Source organism: Andrena cerasifolii, chromosome 2 (genome assembly GCF_050908995.1).
Source record: "Andrena cerasifolii isolate SP2316 chromosome 2, iyAndCera1_principal, whole genome shotgun sequence".
Lineage (NCBI taxonomy): Eukaryota > Metazoa > Arthropoda > Insecta > Hymenoptera > Andrenidae > Andrena > Andrena cerasifolii.
The window spans coordinates 20,746,670-20,765,396 of record NC_135119.1 but is presented as its reverse complement, the minus strand read 5'-3'; the positions used below and the strand labels follow the sequence as shown (position 1 = coordinate 20,765,396).

Genomic DNA, 18,727 nt, shown 5'->3' with positions numbered 1-18,727 from the left:
GCAGCTTTTAAGGCCCTTGTGTGCCTCTGTGTCCCTTCCAGGTTCTATGCAGGGAGAATAGTGTTATGCTAGGCTGCATGGCTCGCTCACCAAAGATGCGTCGACGACGACGGCGTTCAGCGACGTTGATTAGAGATGCTCAGTTCGAGGACTCGTTGGTGCCGCGATGCACGGCGCTCGACATTCCTTTCAGCTTGCCTTGGAGTAACTGGACGCCGAAGCGGTTTCCCTCTCTCGATTCGCACCGACTTCTTTACATTCTACACCAGCCTCGATCCATGGCTTTCACTTCATCCGTCGTGGAAATGGTGAGCCATGGATCGCGGCGGGACCCAGCGCGGCGACGTTGCTGGACCAGCGTCGTCGAGCAGCTCCGATAAAACGGGGCGGAACGCGAGGATTCCAAGGCGTTAGGATTTTACTTTCGTCGGGTCCGTATCACCCTCGATTACGGTAATGGCAATACGGTGGTATTGCATAGGAGGCGCGACGAGGTGGTGTTTTACAAAGGAAATTTAACAGGAGACATTTAAGGGGACAGAGATGTAAAGCGCGAAATTCAGCAAGCAAATGAAGAGTTTCTGTCGAAAACAGTTCCGTTTCAATTAATTACAAAGAAATAAATTGAAACTGTGGCTTGTTCTTTGACAGAATGATTATTTATTAACCCTTCGTTGACACTCTGGGTGTGAGCCACCCATAAGCTGATTTTCACGCTCTGTACCTTCTATATGTAAAATAAATGCCTTTTCTCCAAAGCCGACTTGCAAACTATTTTTTCTCTCAAAATATTATATCTGAACAACAACTCTGTAGATTTTTAGCTTCTAATATTGGAATTTGTAAAAGTTACGAATTTTTGAAGATTCTCTTCGTGTCTTCTCGACACATGGTAATCTAGATTTTTTTTACAAAAACTGTGATGAAAATTCAATAAAAAAACGATTGGAATACATTCTACAGACTTTGAAATTAACCCATGATTTTTTTCGTAACGATTGGATTCTTCGGATAAGAATGGCAGTCGTTCAAAAATTCTTCTGGGTGTGAGCCACCCGGGTATGTCAAAGTTGATCGAAAAAGAGGTGTGTCAACGAAGGGTTAACATCATAAGCTTTAAAAAGCAGGTCTGTTTAATAAAAAATATGCATTATATATGTAAGATGCTACAGATGAATCATTAAAGAGGCTTTTTAAAAAAAGTTGCTTTTTTGACCTGGCGACTTATGAGGAAAACTTGTTCGTACAACCTCATAGAGCTTTGAACGCGCTAGTTCGACTTTATTGGAACGAAACCCATAGAATCTCAAAAGTGGTCGGAGCGCATTTAAACTGCGTGAGCATATAGAGGACCAAATTCTACATAACTTTTTTCTTACAACATTTTTCCGTACGACGTCGGATAATGGAGATATAAGCGTTTGAATATTCTTCGCGACCTGCCCCTGGACGTAGGCAATCTACTAACTCTCGTGTATGTTGCCAAGTATCCCGACGTGTCTAACACGAATGAAAGACCACTTTTTACTTTCCGATTTTACCGACTTGTGTAATTAAGTGGAACATACATAGTTCAGGGAGTCACCGTTATTGGACATAGAGTGCGCGCCAGAACCATTGAATCTAGGGATACTAGAGGATTTGAAGGGTAGGGGGATCAAGTACTTTGTTCAGCGGTACATACCAATGGGTGCGTTTAGTAGAATCAACTGTTGAGTGGTCTCACTAGATTTTACTCTGAAGTTGCACGTTCATTGGTCGACGCGAGTAAAATCTAGTGAAATCACTCAACAGTTGACTCACTCACATTGGGTGCGTTCCTAACCCAGACCTAACAATTGTTATATCTTTCCTCCCTTCAATTGCTATAACAATACTTTCCTCCCTAAAGGCTGAAACAGACACGTCGAGTAATTTAGTCAAGTAGCGAGTAATTTAGTAATTTACCATTGTTTTACTAAACTACTTGACTAAATTTTAGTGTTCACATACGAAAAATTACTAAAGTACTCGCTACTCGACTAAATTACTCGACGTGTCTGAATCAGCCTTTATAGCAAATGCGTAAAAAGACCACTAATTTTGAAAGTCGTAGTTTAATTCCCTACCGCTAGTCGAGGACTAACCAGCCTTTTACCAAATTTCTATCTCGAATTAGGGTATACATATATATTCCCGTACGTCTATGGTATATACTCGGAATCAAATTAAAAACTTATTTAATACTTTTCATATTAATTTAAATATCGCCTACGAGACATTGGCAAGAAATTATGAAGGTTAAATATCGGGGAAATTAATAACAGTATTTATGCGATGGAAAAGTTCCAAGCAACTATTCCGTTGGGAAATTAAAATTCATTTCACTTCCTGCGTTAGGACTATATTTGATTCGAGTAGTTATAGCTGTTAAGATGGCGCCTGAATGAAGGACGCTCAATTAAGAGGGTGGAAGATCTTGTTAAACTTGTATTGTTAATAATATCACATACTTCTTTAGAAATGAGTAATCTTTCACCGTTCGGGGGTGGTAAAAACCCACCATGGGTCCGTAATGCAGGTAAATACTTTTCATTATTATTAATGTATGTCTTATTGTCGTCCCGTGTGCAAGACAACAACGTTGCCAAGTCTCTGTTATAATTTACACGAGTTAATGGATGTATTTATAAAATGATTTTTACCAACGCTTTCTACATTCTTAAAACATTCAAATATAATTCACCGTTTCTACTCTAAATTATGAAACGCGCGTAACATGTATGCTTTATCAGGCGAAGAAGACTACGAAAATTGCTACTGCTTTTATTTGCAATCGTTGTTGAGAGAAGTAAACTTTCATACCCCCTCGCTTACACGGAATATTTTATTTCTCGTTGCTCAAATTTTACACGCGAACTTGATGGAAAATTATCAAATAAACGCGGAGAGAATACATATATGTGTATTTTAACCCTTTTTGTAATTTTTTCATTTGAACAATTTTGTAAAGTGAAAATATGGTGAATACTCCGTATAAATAAATACGATCGAAGTATTCCAAAAATGTAGAGTATTTCGATGGCATAATTGATATTGTATATTATGCAATAGATCTGTAACATAATCTATATATTACTTCTACTTGGGTACATGTTGAAAGTTTGCCTTTGGACATGTACTTAGCACATGTTTTACTCTTATTTGCATATAGGGCAGGGAATTCAAAACATTCAACAACAAATGTTAGGTCAGGCAATGGGAACTATAGGTGGGCAACCTATGGTTCAGTACCAACAACAAACCCAACAAGTTTATCAACAAAGTTTGGGGTTACAGCAGGTCAGTTCGATGAAAACAAAGTATTATTGACGAAGCATAAAAATGCGGTGTAATGTGTCCTCAATATTTTAAATATATGCGTCCATATATGTTCAATTTATAGTTAGAAATGTAAGTTCGTTTCGTTTTATCTTGAGTATTGTTTACTTTTCGGATACAAACTTTTAAAAACAGACTGCAACTAGAACGGGCGTTGTTTATATTCAAGCAGGCTTAAAATGTAGAACGCAACGAATATCAATGTCTACGATATTAATAGTTAGCTGGTTAACTATTTATGTAAAAATAGTTTTAAGTTTTCAGGATGTTGATATTTATTGGCTAAATAGGAGGAATCGCATAGACGAGCTTGACTTCTCTAGTTATTAACTCCAAATTAGATTATCAAAAACTAACTTCTTCGATTTTGATAAATTACTTTTAAGAAGTTTCTACTAAACTATTTGCTAATATGTACTGAAGGGCATATGTTTTACAAAACAGCCGAATATAACGATGGCTTCAATGGCAACACTTGGATCAAATTTACCATCGGGTATAGCTGGACAGCTGTATCCACAGGTTGCCACTGTATCTTATCCGACGCCGAGAGCGTTAAACACAAATGCATTTCAACCTTCTGTAGCTGGAGTGCCGCAACAAGTACAACAAAATGTACCTTCGTCATCTACCAAGCAGAGAGTATTTACTGGCACAGTTACTCAAGTATATGATAACTTCGGCTTTGTAGACGAGGACGTATTCTTTCAAACAAAGTAACGAAACGCGCAATACGACTTACAGCGTTTACAACCCACCATGTTCGCCATGTGACGTTGTTTTTATTTTAGTGCATGCGTCAAGGGATCCAATCCAGTGGTGGGTGATCGCGTACTTGTAGAAGCATCGTACAATCCATCCATGCCATTTAAATGGAGCGCTACTAGAATACAAGTGCTCCCCATGGGCAATAATAATAACAACACCAACACGCAACAAAATAATCAAACTACCCGTCAGCAGCAGCAACAGCAACAGTCGCAACAGAGTCGCCCTTCCGGAACGTATAATGCTGTGCCTCCACCTGCAGAAAATGCTAATAATAGGTAAATAAGACAAATCTATGCTGTATTAATTACACTGATAATTACCAGTACTTCGCGCCCGCGCGCGAAGGTTAAACGATATTGTTTACGCGTAACGTGGCATTATTGTTAGATTCGCGAATACTGCAACGAGCGCAAATACAGCTAGTAATCGCAACAAAGTTGGAAGAGTAAGGGAGAGGTCTCCCCGGGAACGAAAGAACGAGGAGGACGAGATTGAAAGAAAGAGGCGTCGCGAGGAGAGAATTAGGGAACGCGAGAAGAAGGAAGAGCGTAGTCCATCTAGAACTAGAAGGAGTAAGTCTCCTAGACCACGGCGACGTACTAGAGTCGTGCCGCGTTACATGGTACAGATACCAAAAATAGCACTCGATTTGTAAGTACACGCTGGCTGCATCATGACACATTCGCGAGTACGAGATTTTATCGCCGCTCATTACTTCAGGCCTGAAGCAGACGTGCTCGAAATAAGAAGACGCTATCAAAATATGTATATTCCCAGCGACTTCTTTTCCACTAACTTCCGGTGGGTCGACGCGTTTCCGCCGCACATGCCGTTCGCTCTTAATAAGCCGTGTTCCTTCCACGTCATGCATAAAGATGTCGATCCTTGCATCGAGAATACAGCGGTGCTGGAGCCCTCGGACGCCGACTATCTTTTCTCCGCAAAGGTCTGCCACATTGTGTCCAGTGATCGGAGTTATCATTGATATATATTTACCGTGCAAAATGAATATCGTATAAATCGACGTGTTCGCGTTGCAGGTGATGCTGATATCCATGCCCGCCATGGAAGAAATATACAAACGATGTTGTGGCGTTTCCGAGGACAGAGATCCGGATCGCGATTATGTGCACCCCACGCGCTTGATAAATTTCTTGGTAGGCTTGCGAGGTAAAAATGAGACGATGGCCATTGGCGGGCCGTGGAGCCCTTCACTGGATGGTCCTAATCCTGAGAAGGATCCATCGGTTCTAATCAGGACAGCAGTGAGGACCTGCAAAGCGCTCACGGGGATAGATCTGTCCAGCTGCACTCAGTGGTACGGTTCCTCAGATATTGACATCGTATTATATTTTTTTTTTTTTGGATGCAATTTTGAAACACTTGGTAGAAAGAGCAACGTGATGCTATCTACTTTCTCCGGCCGTTATTATTTCATTATTCGCCGGGGTGCATTATCGAGTTGCCTCGGGCACAGAGAATGAAAAGAGTCGATGCGTAAATTCTCATCCCGTGGAAAAATCTCCGGCCCCGTCTTCTCCGCTCGATGTTCCATGTTGTATAAATGTATGATATGCACATTCTTCGGCGACGTCCGACTTACATTGTGTTAAACACATGGGCTAGACTGTTGTAGCGTTAAGAAACATCCGACAGGTGTGCCATCGGTGAGAGAGAAAAGTAACTTCTATATACGAGTACTGACTTGATAAACTAAGGTTGTAGCTCAATCTCTACAGAGGAGGTATGTATTTGTACTGTACACGACCGACCGATGGAGATTGCCGCACTGGATCCTGTATCGAGCACCCAGATGATGATTATACGAGCAGTCGCGGCAGACAGACCGTCGCTATTGTTCTATCATTCGTTGTGACCCCACTCAGTCGTGCTTTTATCAAATGGTCTACATTGTGCGCTGTGTGTGGCTTTGTATGCAGTGCGCGGGCTTTACGAGCAAACGAGCGAACGAACACTTAGCATATAAGGCAAAGCTAAGGCCGGGATTAACCTGAGTTGACGTTTGGGTATTGTTTTTCCTTGCGGCACAGGTACCGCTTCCTGGAACTCTACTACAGACGTGCAGAAACCACCCACAAGTCGGGGCGAGTGGTGCCCTCTCGCGTTGAAACCGTCATACTATTTCTCCCAGATGTTTGGAGCTGTGTACCTACCAGATTGGAATGGGACGGCCTGCAACTCAGCTATAAGAAGCAACTGGAGCGAAAATTGCTGCGTGCCGCCTCTAACCCCGACGATTCGGACGCTGCCAATGACACTGATGAGGCTGCCGTCGCTGATCAAAAGGCACTGCCAACATCATCCCATATTACTTTTACCTTTTTATTACATTATATAATCGTGCAACTGTTTTCCCATTACTAAACTGGATTTTCAATAGGCTCTACTTGCTCATTGATCTCGTATTCAAGTGTCTCCTTGTTCCTGGGTATTTGCCTGTTCATTTGTAAATCGGATAACGTACATGGATTCCTTTAGAGTCTCTTATTACAGTAAACTGTTGTATCTCAATAGCTTCATTTTTACTGTTACAGCGAGTAAAATCATTTCACTTTGGAAGATACTAATGTTACGAAGGACGTTAGGAATAAGACTTCAGCGATGTAATTATTTGTACATTCACGGTATACAATCGTTGTAGTGTCTCAAGGACCTAATGATTTCTTTCACGTCACTGCGGAACAGTATCGCGTATTTAATACGACGCAGAGATTATAAATGAGAAATATCGCGGCGCTTTGAAGATATTCAGACTGCTGGAGGAAAGAATCGCGCGATCGGTATAAAAGATCAATGAGTAACGTATTGCAAGTATTCCCTTAGCCACTGGCAGTCACATTGCATTAACAAGAGAAGCAAGCAAGCCTAGCTCGGAGAAGAGCGCAGCTGAGCCATTCCCTTTCCTGAAACCTTCACCGTCATTGATAAATCATTCAAAAGTTTCATTTGATAATCGTTATATACAACATTATTGATATTATCCATAACCTATCGACCACACAGACACCAGAGCCAGGACACTATGAGAATCTAGCAGTTACTTGAATCATACTTGAAGGTCATCGTGAATGAAGAACCGTGTATATCATTACAATGCGAGAGAGTGGTGGTAAAATAGAGAGTGATGAAAGAATGAAGAGGGAGTGGTTTCGTTTCGTTATAGGGGCTGCTTCTGTTTTGTAGTTTTCTACCCCGCCCTTTACTTCCGTAACGTAACGTGCGATTTCTTTTTTCCAGGATGACCCGGTACCGGAGAAAAAGGACCCCACTCATTACTCTGAGTTGGACGCCAAGTCTATGAATGTCAGTTCTTTCTCGCTGCAGTTATACTTACGAGCCCTTTCTTACCGTTTCTATGTATTCACGTATATTACTAATCTCGCACAGGTGAACGAACTGCGGCAGGAATTAGCTGCTCGCAATTTAAATTCCAAAGGTCTGAAGTCGCAGTTGCTCGCGAGACTGACCAAAACGATAGCGTCGGAGCAGGCCAAAGAAGAAGGGAGGCAGGATGACGTTGAAGAGAATGAGAAGGATGCTTCGCCGCCGCCGAAAGAGGAAGACGATAAAAAAACCAGAGACAATAAAGACGTAAGGCTTTCTATATATATTTCGGAAATCTATACAGCACTGTTTATATATTTGTTCCATCCTACCAAGTAAATTAAAACAAAAATTGATCTATGTAAAATAATTCACAGCACGACGAAGACAGGAAGAAGCTTTGCGAACGCGAACGAGCAACCCTAGAGAAACGGTACACTCTGCCAGAGTCGTCTCATATTATTGTCCATCCTTCGAGAATGGCTAAAAGCGGAAAGTTCGATTGTACCGTTATGTCTTTGAGCGTCCTTCTAGATTATAGACCAGAAGATACGAAGGTATAATCGCCACCTATCAACTTTTAATTGCACGGATAATCGCCGTTACGCACTTAAACGATGCTTCGCTTACTTTTAGGAGCATTCCTTCGAGGTGTCACTGTTCGCGGAGCTGTTTAACGAGATGCTAATGCGAGACTTTGGTTTCCGCATTTATCGAGCACTATGCAGCCTCCCTGAGAAACCTAAGGAGAAGGATGAGGATAAGAAGAAGGATAAGAAGGACGATAAGAGGGACGAAAAGAAAGACGACAAAAGGAAAGACGACGAGAAGAAATGCAGTAGGAAGGATGAAAGAAGAGACGAGAAGAAGAGAGAGGGAAGTAAGGATAAGAAGGACGAGAAAGATGCGAAAAGTAAAACGGACGATAGGGATCGAGAGAAAGAGAAGAATGATGACGACGACGACGACGAGGAAGATGAGTCCGATGTAATTATTATATCTTTACATAGAAGCAGTGCGCGTTTAATTTTCTACGAATATTTCGCTGTAATAAACTCGTTTTGCAGGACGATGACTCGATTAAAGACGGCAGGAAAGATAGAGAAAGGGACGGGAGGAAGAGGAAGACGAAACTGTACACGCACGATCCTTATCTTCTGCTCTCATTCGTTTATTTCGATCAGACCCATTGCGGTTATATATTCGACAAAGATATAGAAGAACTTATATACACTCTAGGACTGAACTTATCGAGAGCTCAAGTCCGTAAATTAGTGCAAAAGGTTGTAACAAGGGACTCCTTGCATTATCGTAAACTAACGGATAGATCGAAAGAAGACGATCCGAAGGAAGAGAAGAAGGATGACAAAGAAACTGATAAAGAGTATATTAAAGCCGAAATCGAGGAAGAGCTACTACGTTCGTTAGCACTTGGTACACTTTAAATCTTGTATAATCGAAGCATTACCATTACTTAGATACAAATATTAATACTTCACGATTGCCGTTCTGTTAGGGAACAAGAAACTGTTGCCCGTGTTCGTTGGAAGCGGACCGCTATCGAAGAGGGCGCGAAGGGAAGACACTGTTTCGGAACAATCCGACGAATCGTCCCAGCCAGAAGGTTTCGTCATGTTCAAAGGCTCTTTATTAGACGTAGAGAAACTTGTTAGCCAATTAAAGAGGTCGGAAAAGGCTCGGCTAGACACGGAGGAGCGTATGATGGAGTTACAGCACGAGCTGACGATAGTAAACGAGAAATCGACGAAGCAAACTAATAACATTAAAGCTCTTTCCGAAGACTTGAAGATGTATAAAGATAAATTGAGGAATACGGACGAGAAGCTGAAGAAAGTCTCGGTAAGTACAACTATCTCCCCTCCCTTCCACTAATAATCGCAATAGATCGACGAATACATCGCTGTTCTAATTTTCGCAGACCGAATGCAGTACGTACATCACCGCGGTGAAGAATATGTATCACATAGCCGCGAAGATGATGCAGTCAGACACGAAAAAGGTGGAAGTCGTGGAAATACAAGACGAGAAGGTTGGCGAAGTAAACGGCTCGGAGATCGAAAACAAATTTAAGACGGACACGAGATGGGGGGATAATAAAGTTACGGTGAAAAGGGACTTCCCGGACACGGACAAAGACAAGAAATGCGACAATAAGGCCATTAAAAAAGAGATCACGGAAACCGATAAGGAAAAGAAATAAAAGATATTACGCTCCTTATTTATTTGTAAAAGATGTGAACGCACCGATATAAAATTTTAACCGTATTAGTAAGAGAAGAGAGGGCGTGCTTAGTGGTGATAGCACAGAAGGCGGACGGGGGAGGTAACCCAACACCGTTTACCCATATGAAAGTAAATGACTTTGAAGACTCTGTTTTATAACTTTTTTCACTCAGTGACAATATGTGGTAAACCTGTTTCTGTGCGTATTACGTTAGAGAGAGAGCTCGCGCGTTAGTATAAATATAAGGCGACACCGAGGATAATTCAGATATTAGGACGTACCGTTTAATCGCAATTTTTCATATAAATCTGTCGTGTTTCGTGGGAATACGCGGGGATCTTTAAAAGTCTTTGGAACACCTACGTGACATCGATCTGCCATCAAGTGCCAGACATCGATAGACAGTGTATAATCTTAAATAATATCGGGTTAAGTTAACGTTGGAGCATTGTCGTCGTTTCGCCAGTGAGGATGCTTTTAAATTTCTACCGTAATTTTTTTTTTTAGGTAAATCCGATCGTTGACCGACCCATTGAAACTTGGTGTTCTTCTTTCTCTCTTTATTTCTCGTTCATTCGCAAATTGTGACTCACGATGAGAACGATAGTCGTCGTAATACAAAGAACTTTGCGTTTAGAATTACGGATGTTAGGCGTTGTTGCTTTTGTGCACGGATTATAAGAGGTTCCGCACTTATAATCCATAAGTGACCTTAGACTTTCATTTGTCGCGCGGTTACTTCTCTTATAGGAAGCAGCAATCGATTAACATGTTCGACAGTAGCGATGTGTTTGTGTTACGTTGTAAGTGTATTTATTGTTTTGTACACATGAGAGCAGTATAACGAAATAAAACTTTTACGCAATATGCATGTATAACACCAATCGTAAAGTGCACAGTGATGATTGATTTAAGGGAAATCGTGTTGGCATTGGTTTTCTCGGTCCGAGTACAAAGCGGCACCGTTTATCTGTCCTGTATTTGGTGTAACTGTTGTAAATACTTTTACGAGAACGGTACCTAAGAGTCACTTCAACACCAAAGTATCCGTAGACGATTTAGTTCCAAGTGAGTATATATCGAGTATGTATAATGTGCGGTAATGTGTTATTACAGAATTGTGAAAATAGCATTATGGTACGTACTAGCCCCTTTGTGTAGATAAGTATGATTTCCGTTAATACGACTTGACGTAAATTTTACACGAATTTATACAGGGTGCCCTGAAACCGGCGGTGCAACAAAAAGGGAGGTGATTCCTCGTGCGACAGGAAGTCAGAAGTGTATGATAGAATTCTTCCATACGAAGCTTCGTTTTCAAGAGGATCGGTGTTGAAGCTCCAATTTTCTGAAAAGTGAAGGCTCGTACGAAAAATTTCTATTCTAGATTTTCCACCTAATTTTGCTGGAAGAGTCACCGCCCTTTCGAGTTGCAGCGCTACTATGTCGATAGCACCCTGCATGTCAATGACGACCCGACGCAAACATAGTAGAAAGATGAGTGCTCATGATGTCCCATACTTTGAATACACCATTGCTCATTAAACGAATACGAAATGTCTCGAACACTCGTAAAAGAGATGGATGCACGAGAGAATGCGCTTTCCGAACATTGTCTTATGTGTTCCGTTATCAAACAGCACACAACGCCAAGGACACTCTATTTTGTCTATAACGATCTACGATATAGAAACGTTTCCGTAGGTTATTACTAGAAAATTGCAGTTCTGTCAAGAAAAGTCGTTAATATGCTTAGAATAAATTTATGAATGACGGAGCAACATGTACGTGAAATGTAATGAAAAACGAGAGTTGTAAAATTGCTACCTTGGCAAGTAGAATATTCGAAATATGAGGGTATACACGAAGAAAATAAATTTTAAAGACTCTGTGCGACTTTTGTTTATACCTTTCTATATATTTATTACACAAAAGTATGGATTATTGATTCTTTTTTTCTGTTTTTAAAATATTAACTATAACGGATGGATAATATTTATTCTAAATTTTGTATCATTCGAAAGACACGTAAAGAATTTTTTGATAAATTTTATTCGTACATAAATAAATGAGAAAAGGAAGAAAAATAAGAAAATCTTGATTCTGAAACTCTGCTTTTATGAATTTAGTAAAGTTATATTACTAATTATTCAGGAGCAATAATGACGAATTTACATGTTAAAAATTAGGTAACAGTAAGAACAATGTGATCAAACATAACTTCATTTATTGTTCTATCATATTTAGGGCCACAGAAGCAACGTATTTATACGTATAATGTACAAATTAAAAGAAGGTCCACTTATTGCTGGGCATAAATTATCCATGTTTCTATTTAATTACAAGTGAAAGCATTTATTTATATTTATTATCTTGTAAATGTTAAATAAGACCCTTATGCTACCTGCATTTTATCAAGATTTTACAGTGTTGCGTTGTATCTGCAGTATTTACAAGGGAACATATCGAAAGTGATAATCACCGATTTTGGTGGGACTGTCAGAAAGTACTTAGTTCTCACAAAAATATTTGACACGTATTTTTTTATCGGCTGACATTCATGTTGAAGGGGTGAAAACAGCCCACAAAGTTGAGGGTGAAAAACATATTTGGTCGAATATCTTGAAAACTACTAAAGCTAGGAAACCGGTGTAAATGGTAAAATTGTGTATTTTCTAATAAGGAATGCATCTGTACTAACAGATTCCAAAATTTCCTTTATTTAAACAATACATTAAAAAAATAGCAAAAATGCTATTTTCACGGTCGTCTTAGTATTATTTTTGTACAGTTGCATTCCTTATTAGAAAATAGACAATTTTGCTATTTACACCGTTCTCCTAGCTCTAGTAGTTTGCAAGATATTCGATCAAACACGTTGCTCACCTTAAAATTTGAGGACTGATTTAACCCCTTCAACATGAATGTCAGCCGATAAAAAAAATACGTGTCAGATATTTTTGTGTGAACTATTTTCTGCCAAAGTCACATCAAAATCAACGATCGTCACTTCGATATGTTCCTTTGTTAGTAATATTAAACATTCAAAGATGCTTATTACTAGAAGACTTTACAGTTTATAAATACAGTATTACCACGTGTTCAACGGACAGCGGTACTTACAACGATACTTCTCTCGTTATCTTGCATTCACTGCTTAAGTCGGATATATTTACGTTCGCTAATTTCTTGAAATCTAATTACATTCAGCTCACGGGATATAAACAAATTTTACGTACGCAGTATAATTCTTTCTTTGCTATCTCTAAAGTTATCGATATCTTTAAAATAATGTGACTGGCGTTTTTGCACATTTCAAAAGATCACGATTAGCAAGACAAAAAGAAATGTTAAAGAGATCAAAATTAATTGAATTTAGCAAGCCAACTGTTACAAGCGAACTTGTAGTTTTACGGAAACTCATTTACACCTTAATGAATTACTCGTTAGTAATTTATTAACCAACTAATTTTATAAGCATTACAAGAGTTTCAAAGAATTGCAAATTACTAAATTCTTGCTCGGGCAAAGATGGAGAAAACAGGATCCTGCTGAAAATTCGACCATAGATTGTTACATAGCGACGAAGCAAAAGTAAAGGTATTTACTACATGTAATACAAATGAAACATATATAATATGACACGTGTACCTGAAATATTTCAGATATGATATTATCATTATTTCAGATGTACTATACGTTGCATAACATTGATATGCATAAGTATACGTCTACCTTGCAAAAGCAGAATTAAACAGATACCTTTTTCGGTGCACCTGTTCTCAATGTTCAGATTAAATTTCATTATATAGGATTCAATCTTGGTAAAGGTAGAGTATATATGGAATACAAATTTTATACTTTTCCAGCAGGAAACTGCAAGTGCATAGTAAAAATCACGAAACATACAGAACCATTAAGAAAAGTTCGTAAAAGTGAGGGGACGAACAAACATGACCTTTGTTCAAATTGGAATGAGATAAAAAATAATATAAACTTACCGTAGAAATACTCTACTGTTTCATCGTAAAACAGATTTTGGAATACCGTTTAAGATACGTTAAGTTAAAGATAAGAAGTGAGGGAGGAAATTAGCAGGATTCGAGATGTTTTGAAGACTTGACACGGTCAAAGATTTCCAACTTTCGCACGTTACACTAAGAACCAAATTAATTTCAAACTCAATCTCAAACGAAGTTCAACGAAATCATCTCTGTTATTAGGACATGCGTACTTAATGTATTCGTTAGAACAACGTCTTAAACTGTTGTAATAGGGACATCAATAATCAGAATAATCAAAATATCCTTCCATCTGTTTTCGAAGTAGCATTGTTCCTTAGTATTCAGTCTGTCGTTCTAGTGTTCCAACTACTGTAATACACATTTGTACGTATCAGCCGGTGTATCATTACGAAGGTGAGACCCACTAACTCCAATATCGTTACATTTGCTCGTGTAAAAACTTGTTCTATCCTCTTAAATTCTTTTTATTATTATACCATTGTACAAATTAAAATAAGAATAAACAGAATATACATGACATATTTAGCATCCCCTGATATCGATCTACACTTGAATGTTTGCAAATGAATTTTCTCTCTATTCCATTTTATGCCGATCGTTCACAGCGTTACTTATTGTCTCGTTCTTTAAGGTACACACTTAAAACTATATTGTAGTTTCACACATTTTCCTTGGAAATCGATCAACGGACGTTACGGCGAGCTTCCGCGTTCGATAATTCAGGAGAATCTAAATATCGCGAACCAAGGGATTTTAATAGCACCAAGTATAATCTTACAAATCAGCAATGGAATAAATTATAAGTAACATAAATAATAAAGAGGTTTACGAAATCACCCTGATTTTAACAGCTACGATTTAACTGTTGAAATCAGGGGCAATTCAAAATCATTACACTTAACATCTGAAATTTGTACATCGAATAAAAAATAATACAATGAAATCAAATTCGCATGTTAAAAATTTGTAAATAACGATTAATGTTTGTGATATTGTATAGTGCGATATAAAAATTTCCACCTCTTGGGGAAATACGAATTTTGTATAGTGATTGCAAATCTGCTATTTTCAATCAAAAGAGGAATAATAAAGCTTCCACTGTTTCCGTCTTACATCTCTACATTAAGTACTATGCAAGTGCAAAAGCACACAATGCACATTGTAAAAGTACTACACTATAGTGTTGTATATTATAGTATAATTATATGCAGCGTTCATTTATTAGTAAAACCCACTTTGGAGTTGGATTGCAGGGTTAAAAAGGGGAGGAAAGTTTATATAAACCCGTAATTTTTTATCTTGTTTCCTTGTATGTTCTTAAACAATATTTACAGTGTATAAAGTGTTGGGTATAAACGGTTTAATGAAATCGAGTATACTAGAGGCCAGCTGGTCGAAAAGAAATACCTAAATACAAAATTGACTATAACTCAGAAACAGGACTAAATAGGTCACGTGTTTATATTATCTTTTTCGCCCTCTCTAATTTTCAATTCAACTTTAAAGTGGTCCCTGCCGATAAATGGACACGCTATATAGTATAACTATATTGATATTATACTATAGTGTACATATAGTGTAATTACAATAGTGTTGTACTATATTACAGATCATATAGTATGTTTTCTGCACACTTAACTATATTTAAGTGTACGTTCATTGCAATTTTCTACGATATAAATATAGAAAATAAAGTCTTCGAATTTCCAGATGCCTTCCTCAACTGAAAGAAATTGTTGCAAAGCGAGTGCCACGTATAATTGGAGATTCTTGGTAATATCACAAACATTATCCATGAAGTACTTCCCGAATGATAAATAAAACTGTACATCCGTGATGAATGTATACCTTTAAACAGGGTCGGCTGGAATTCGACGAATAATATACAATTACAAATGAATTTATACAACTTTCCCGATCTGTTACACGAACGAATTCAGCGATCCTGTTTGAACGTCGCGAAACGTTTGTGTGTTGCTCGATGTGCGAAGTGCGCGAACCAAATGCGATATAAACATCAAACGATAGGAACTTATGAATTGCCCTTAACTCTTCATACACCATTTGTACATTATGTCTGTTAGTCACGTGTACCAAACGTTAAACAATTTTTTTCCCTTTTTGGCTCATTGAATAACTGCAAGAAAAATATATGCACCTTTCATTCCGCGCTCGGGGTCATTTGGAATATCTGGAAATGTCTTTCATAATCCAACGTTAGCTCACGAAACGAATCGACCCTACTGTTGTTATCGAACCATGGCGAACGGCGTTCTCGGAATCGACATTTCTATTTCACTAAACGGAATCAAGACTGTCGAGCTGTCTGTGCAAGATTCCCCCCCCCCCAAAGAATAGCAAGAAATTAAATCACAAATCAACGAAATTTCTGAAATAATAATTACGTGTTGTGCGATCGGCCCGTGGAGGTTACGGCCCTCGCTGATCTTGATATGAGAGTCGGCGTTGCAAGTTTTCTAGCTGTTGGTATACACGACTTTGTGGGACTCCCCTCTCCCTTAGTCTCGCGCTGTTCCGTATCGTTCGATTCGCTGGCTTTCGAGTCCTTCGGTTTCACAGTTCTCCGGCTCAAAGGGCTCTCTACCGGTAATTTATCTGTATGCCCGTTTTGTCGATGCGAGGCTTCTTCTTGGCGAGATCTTACTGTACGCGGTGTACGATCGGTCGACTTACGAGGGCTTCTGTTACCATTAAGCTCTGTGAGCAATGTAGGGCGGTGTCGGTCCCAAGAGTCACTCCAACTGTAAAGAAAAAAATCACGGCTTTGCATTAGCCCTAATACTTAATTCGCTAGATTCATTGGGGTTCTAAGGATTCTTGCGGATCCCTATACTTTGAATTCTTATCAATAAGTATTTATAGCTGATTGTTATGCCTGAAATAGAATGCTCGAGTTCTATGAACAATGTGAGATATTGTCTTATAGTAAGAAATCCACAAGAATCTTTATAGCAGCTCAATATTTTGAGACTCGATTGTTCCATTCCCTCTACATTGGTGAAACACTTAATGGACTTTAAAAGACTTTTCTAAAAATAGATTTTTAGATGTTTTGCAGGGTAGGCGAGACTGGGAAGGCTTGATACAGTCTTATATTACCTGCGAAATAAACAATAGAGAACTTTATGTTACGGTATAGAATGCTCCCAACAGATTCCAACATGTAGTGATTATTGTAAATGAATCTGTTGAGCTGTGGTTGTTTTATTAGAGGAAGTGTGTTTTCCTGTTAAAAAAATGTTAAGTTTCTACCTGACAGGATTTTGTCCTCCAAAGTGTATCAATCCTCCCCAGTCTCCTCCATTTATCCCAATTTTCATTTCTTTAATTTTACAGGTGTTTCTATACAATGCAAAATGTGCGATATAGGCAAGGGCGGATTTGAAGATTTAGCACCCCTAGGCTAACAAGCGTTGCCCCCGCCCTTTCCGCGAAATATCCTCAAATATTTTAATTTAAAAGAGTCGAGATGATTTCAAAATTAATTCTATATGGTAACTCACATATAAGTCATTGCTAAATTGCTACATGAAAAAAGTGGATTGTTTTTAAAGCTGTCTGAAGCCTCTGTGTTTAAACCTTTTCCAATTTCCAACGCTCAAAATTTGTTGCTTTCCAAAATTTTCCACTCCCCAAAATTTGCCACTCCCCAAAATATGCCGCTCCCCTAAAAGTTGCCGCTTTCCAAAATTGGTCGCTTCCCAATATTTGCTGCCCTAGAATGCAGCCTACTTACAATTAGCCTATACCCAAATCCGCCCCTGAGTATAGGGATCATTGACAAGTTGAAATGTACACCAGGATTAATGAATTATTTTCAAGCTACATAGCAAATGGCGAATCGTGAACTTACCGCACATGGCTATCAACAGCAGCATGAAACATTGTTAATTGTGAATCGATTACAATCTCAAAATAATATTTCAGCAAAGAACTATTTAGTTTGTATTTTTCAACTGATTATACATTCATCTATTTGTACTACATGCTAGGAGATTGAATACGCCAAGAACGTTAGAATTTCACGAAGATATTCTTAAAGCAAAATTCGCATCTTATACATTATATTATTAGAGCCGTTAAAGTTGTACCTTTAAATATTCAAAAGTATCAGATTTCGTTAGTTCACATATTTTTACCAGGGCTTGCAATCGAATCAGGATTATTATTTACAGAAATTTTACGCCGATGAGATAAAGTATGTACACCTTACTTGTTGCTGATTTTATAAACGAGCGTTCAAATATTATGCTTTAAATGCACAAGCTTATTTAAATGTCGCTATCATTGCCGTTATTAATAATTCTTCTACTTTAAATCCTTATAGTAATTGGTAAATCATGAAAGATTAAATTCTATATACAAAATAGATGTAAAAATACAACATTTACAAATTTCTGCTGCTAACTGCAACTTGAAATTTCAGGAAAATTTATACATCACTCAACTAATAGTTAGAATTCTATATATTTTTGTGTTTATTATTGAATATTACGAGATTCGGTCACAAACCCTGAATATAATGCAAAACAGTATATCATTGAACTTGCTACATGGCAGAGGTGCCTCAATATGTGCAGGGTGTTAAAAAACTGGTGGTCACTGCGTTCAGAGATGAATTTACATTTATCTCTAAATCGGTGAACATTTGTAAAAAAAAACTTACCGCATAATTCTTTTTAACGTTGAAAATTAATGTTATTTTTTCTTACATTAACATATTCTGCTCGTCGAAAGGAGAAAAGGTTTAAAAGGAACAATATATAGCAAACACACCCATTGCTAAAAAAAATTGATAAAATTTTAGCATGAATGAAGTGATCACCATTTTTCACGTTTTTGAGAAAACGATGCATTTACGAAATATGGTTCCCTTCAACGAGCAGAATATTTTAATAAAAAAAAACTTAATATTAATTTTCCGCAAATAACTTAACATTAAGTTTTCATTTTACAAATG

General features: G+C 38.3%; 3 protein-coding genes across 12 annotated transcripts in view; 1 reads left to right on the top strand and 2 right to left on the bottom strand.

The window, feature by feature from the left end:
* The window catches only part of LOC143378812 (uncharacterized), a 38,866-nt gene extending 38,608 nt beyond the window's left edge, over positions 1–258 (bottom strand). For both annotated transcript variants that reach the window (XM_076830797.1, XM_076830798.1), the window contains exon 1: positions 91–258. The gene's annotated coding sequence lies outside the window, so the exon portion shown is untranslated. The remainder of the gene's footprint in view (positions 1–90) is intronic.
* Positions 259–2,396: 2,138 nt separating this feature from the next.
* Positions 2,397–10,586, top strand: LOC143366499 (cell division cycle and apoptosis regulator protein 1). Its single transcript, XM_076807613.1, has 15 exons — positions 2,397–2,560; positions 3,194–3,321; positions 3,805–4,076; positions 4,152–4,406; positions 4,519–4,782; positions 4,852–5,077; positions 5,172–5,449; positions 6,183–6,438; positions 7,390–7,455; positions 7,540–7,743; positions 7,854–8,033; positions 8,113–8,463; positions 8,544–8,910; positions 8,993–9,336; positions 9,416–10,586. Exons 1-15 carry the CDS (start codon positions 2,503–2,505, stop codon positions 9,695–9,697), a joined length of 3,531 nt encoding a protein of 1,176 aa, XP_076663728.1. The 5' UTR covers positions 2,397–2,502; the 3' UTR covers positions 9,698–10,586.
* Positions 10,587–11,931: 1,345 nt separating this feature from the next.
* LOC143366500 (uncharacterized) overlaps positions 11,932–18,727 on the bottom strand; it is an 81,152-nt gene continuing 74,356 nt past the window's right edge. For 6 of the 9 annotated variants that reach the window (XM_076807614.1, XM_076807618.1, XM_076807615.1 and 3 more), the window contains 2 exons: positions 16,152–16,508; positions 11,932–15,883 (listed from right to left, as the gene is read on the bottom strand). In XM_076807614.1, coding sequence (XP_076663729.1) covers positions 15,847–15,883; positions 16,152–16,508 — 394 coding nt within the window. In that variant the 3' untranslated portion in view covers positions 11,932–15,846. Of the gene's footprint in view, positions 15,884–16,151; positions 16,509–18,727 lie in introns of those variants that run through there. The other 3 variants (XM_076807621.1, XM_076807623.1, XR_013084747.1) reach the window with 2 other exon arrangements.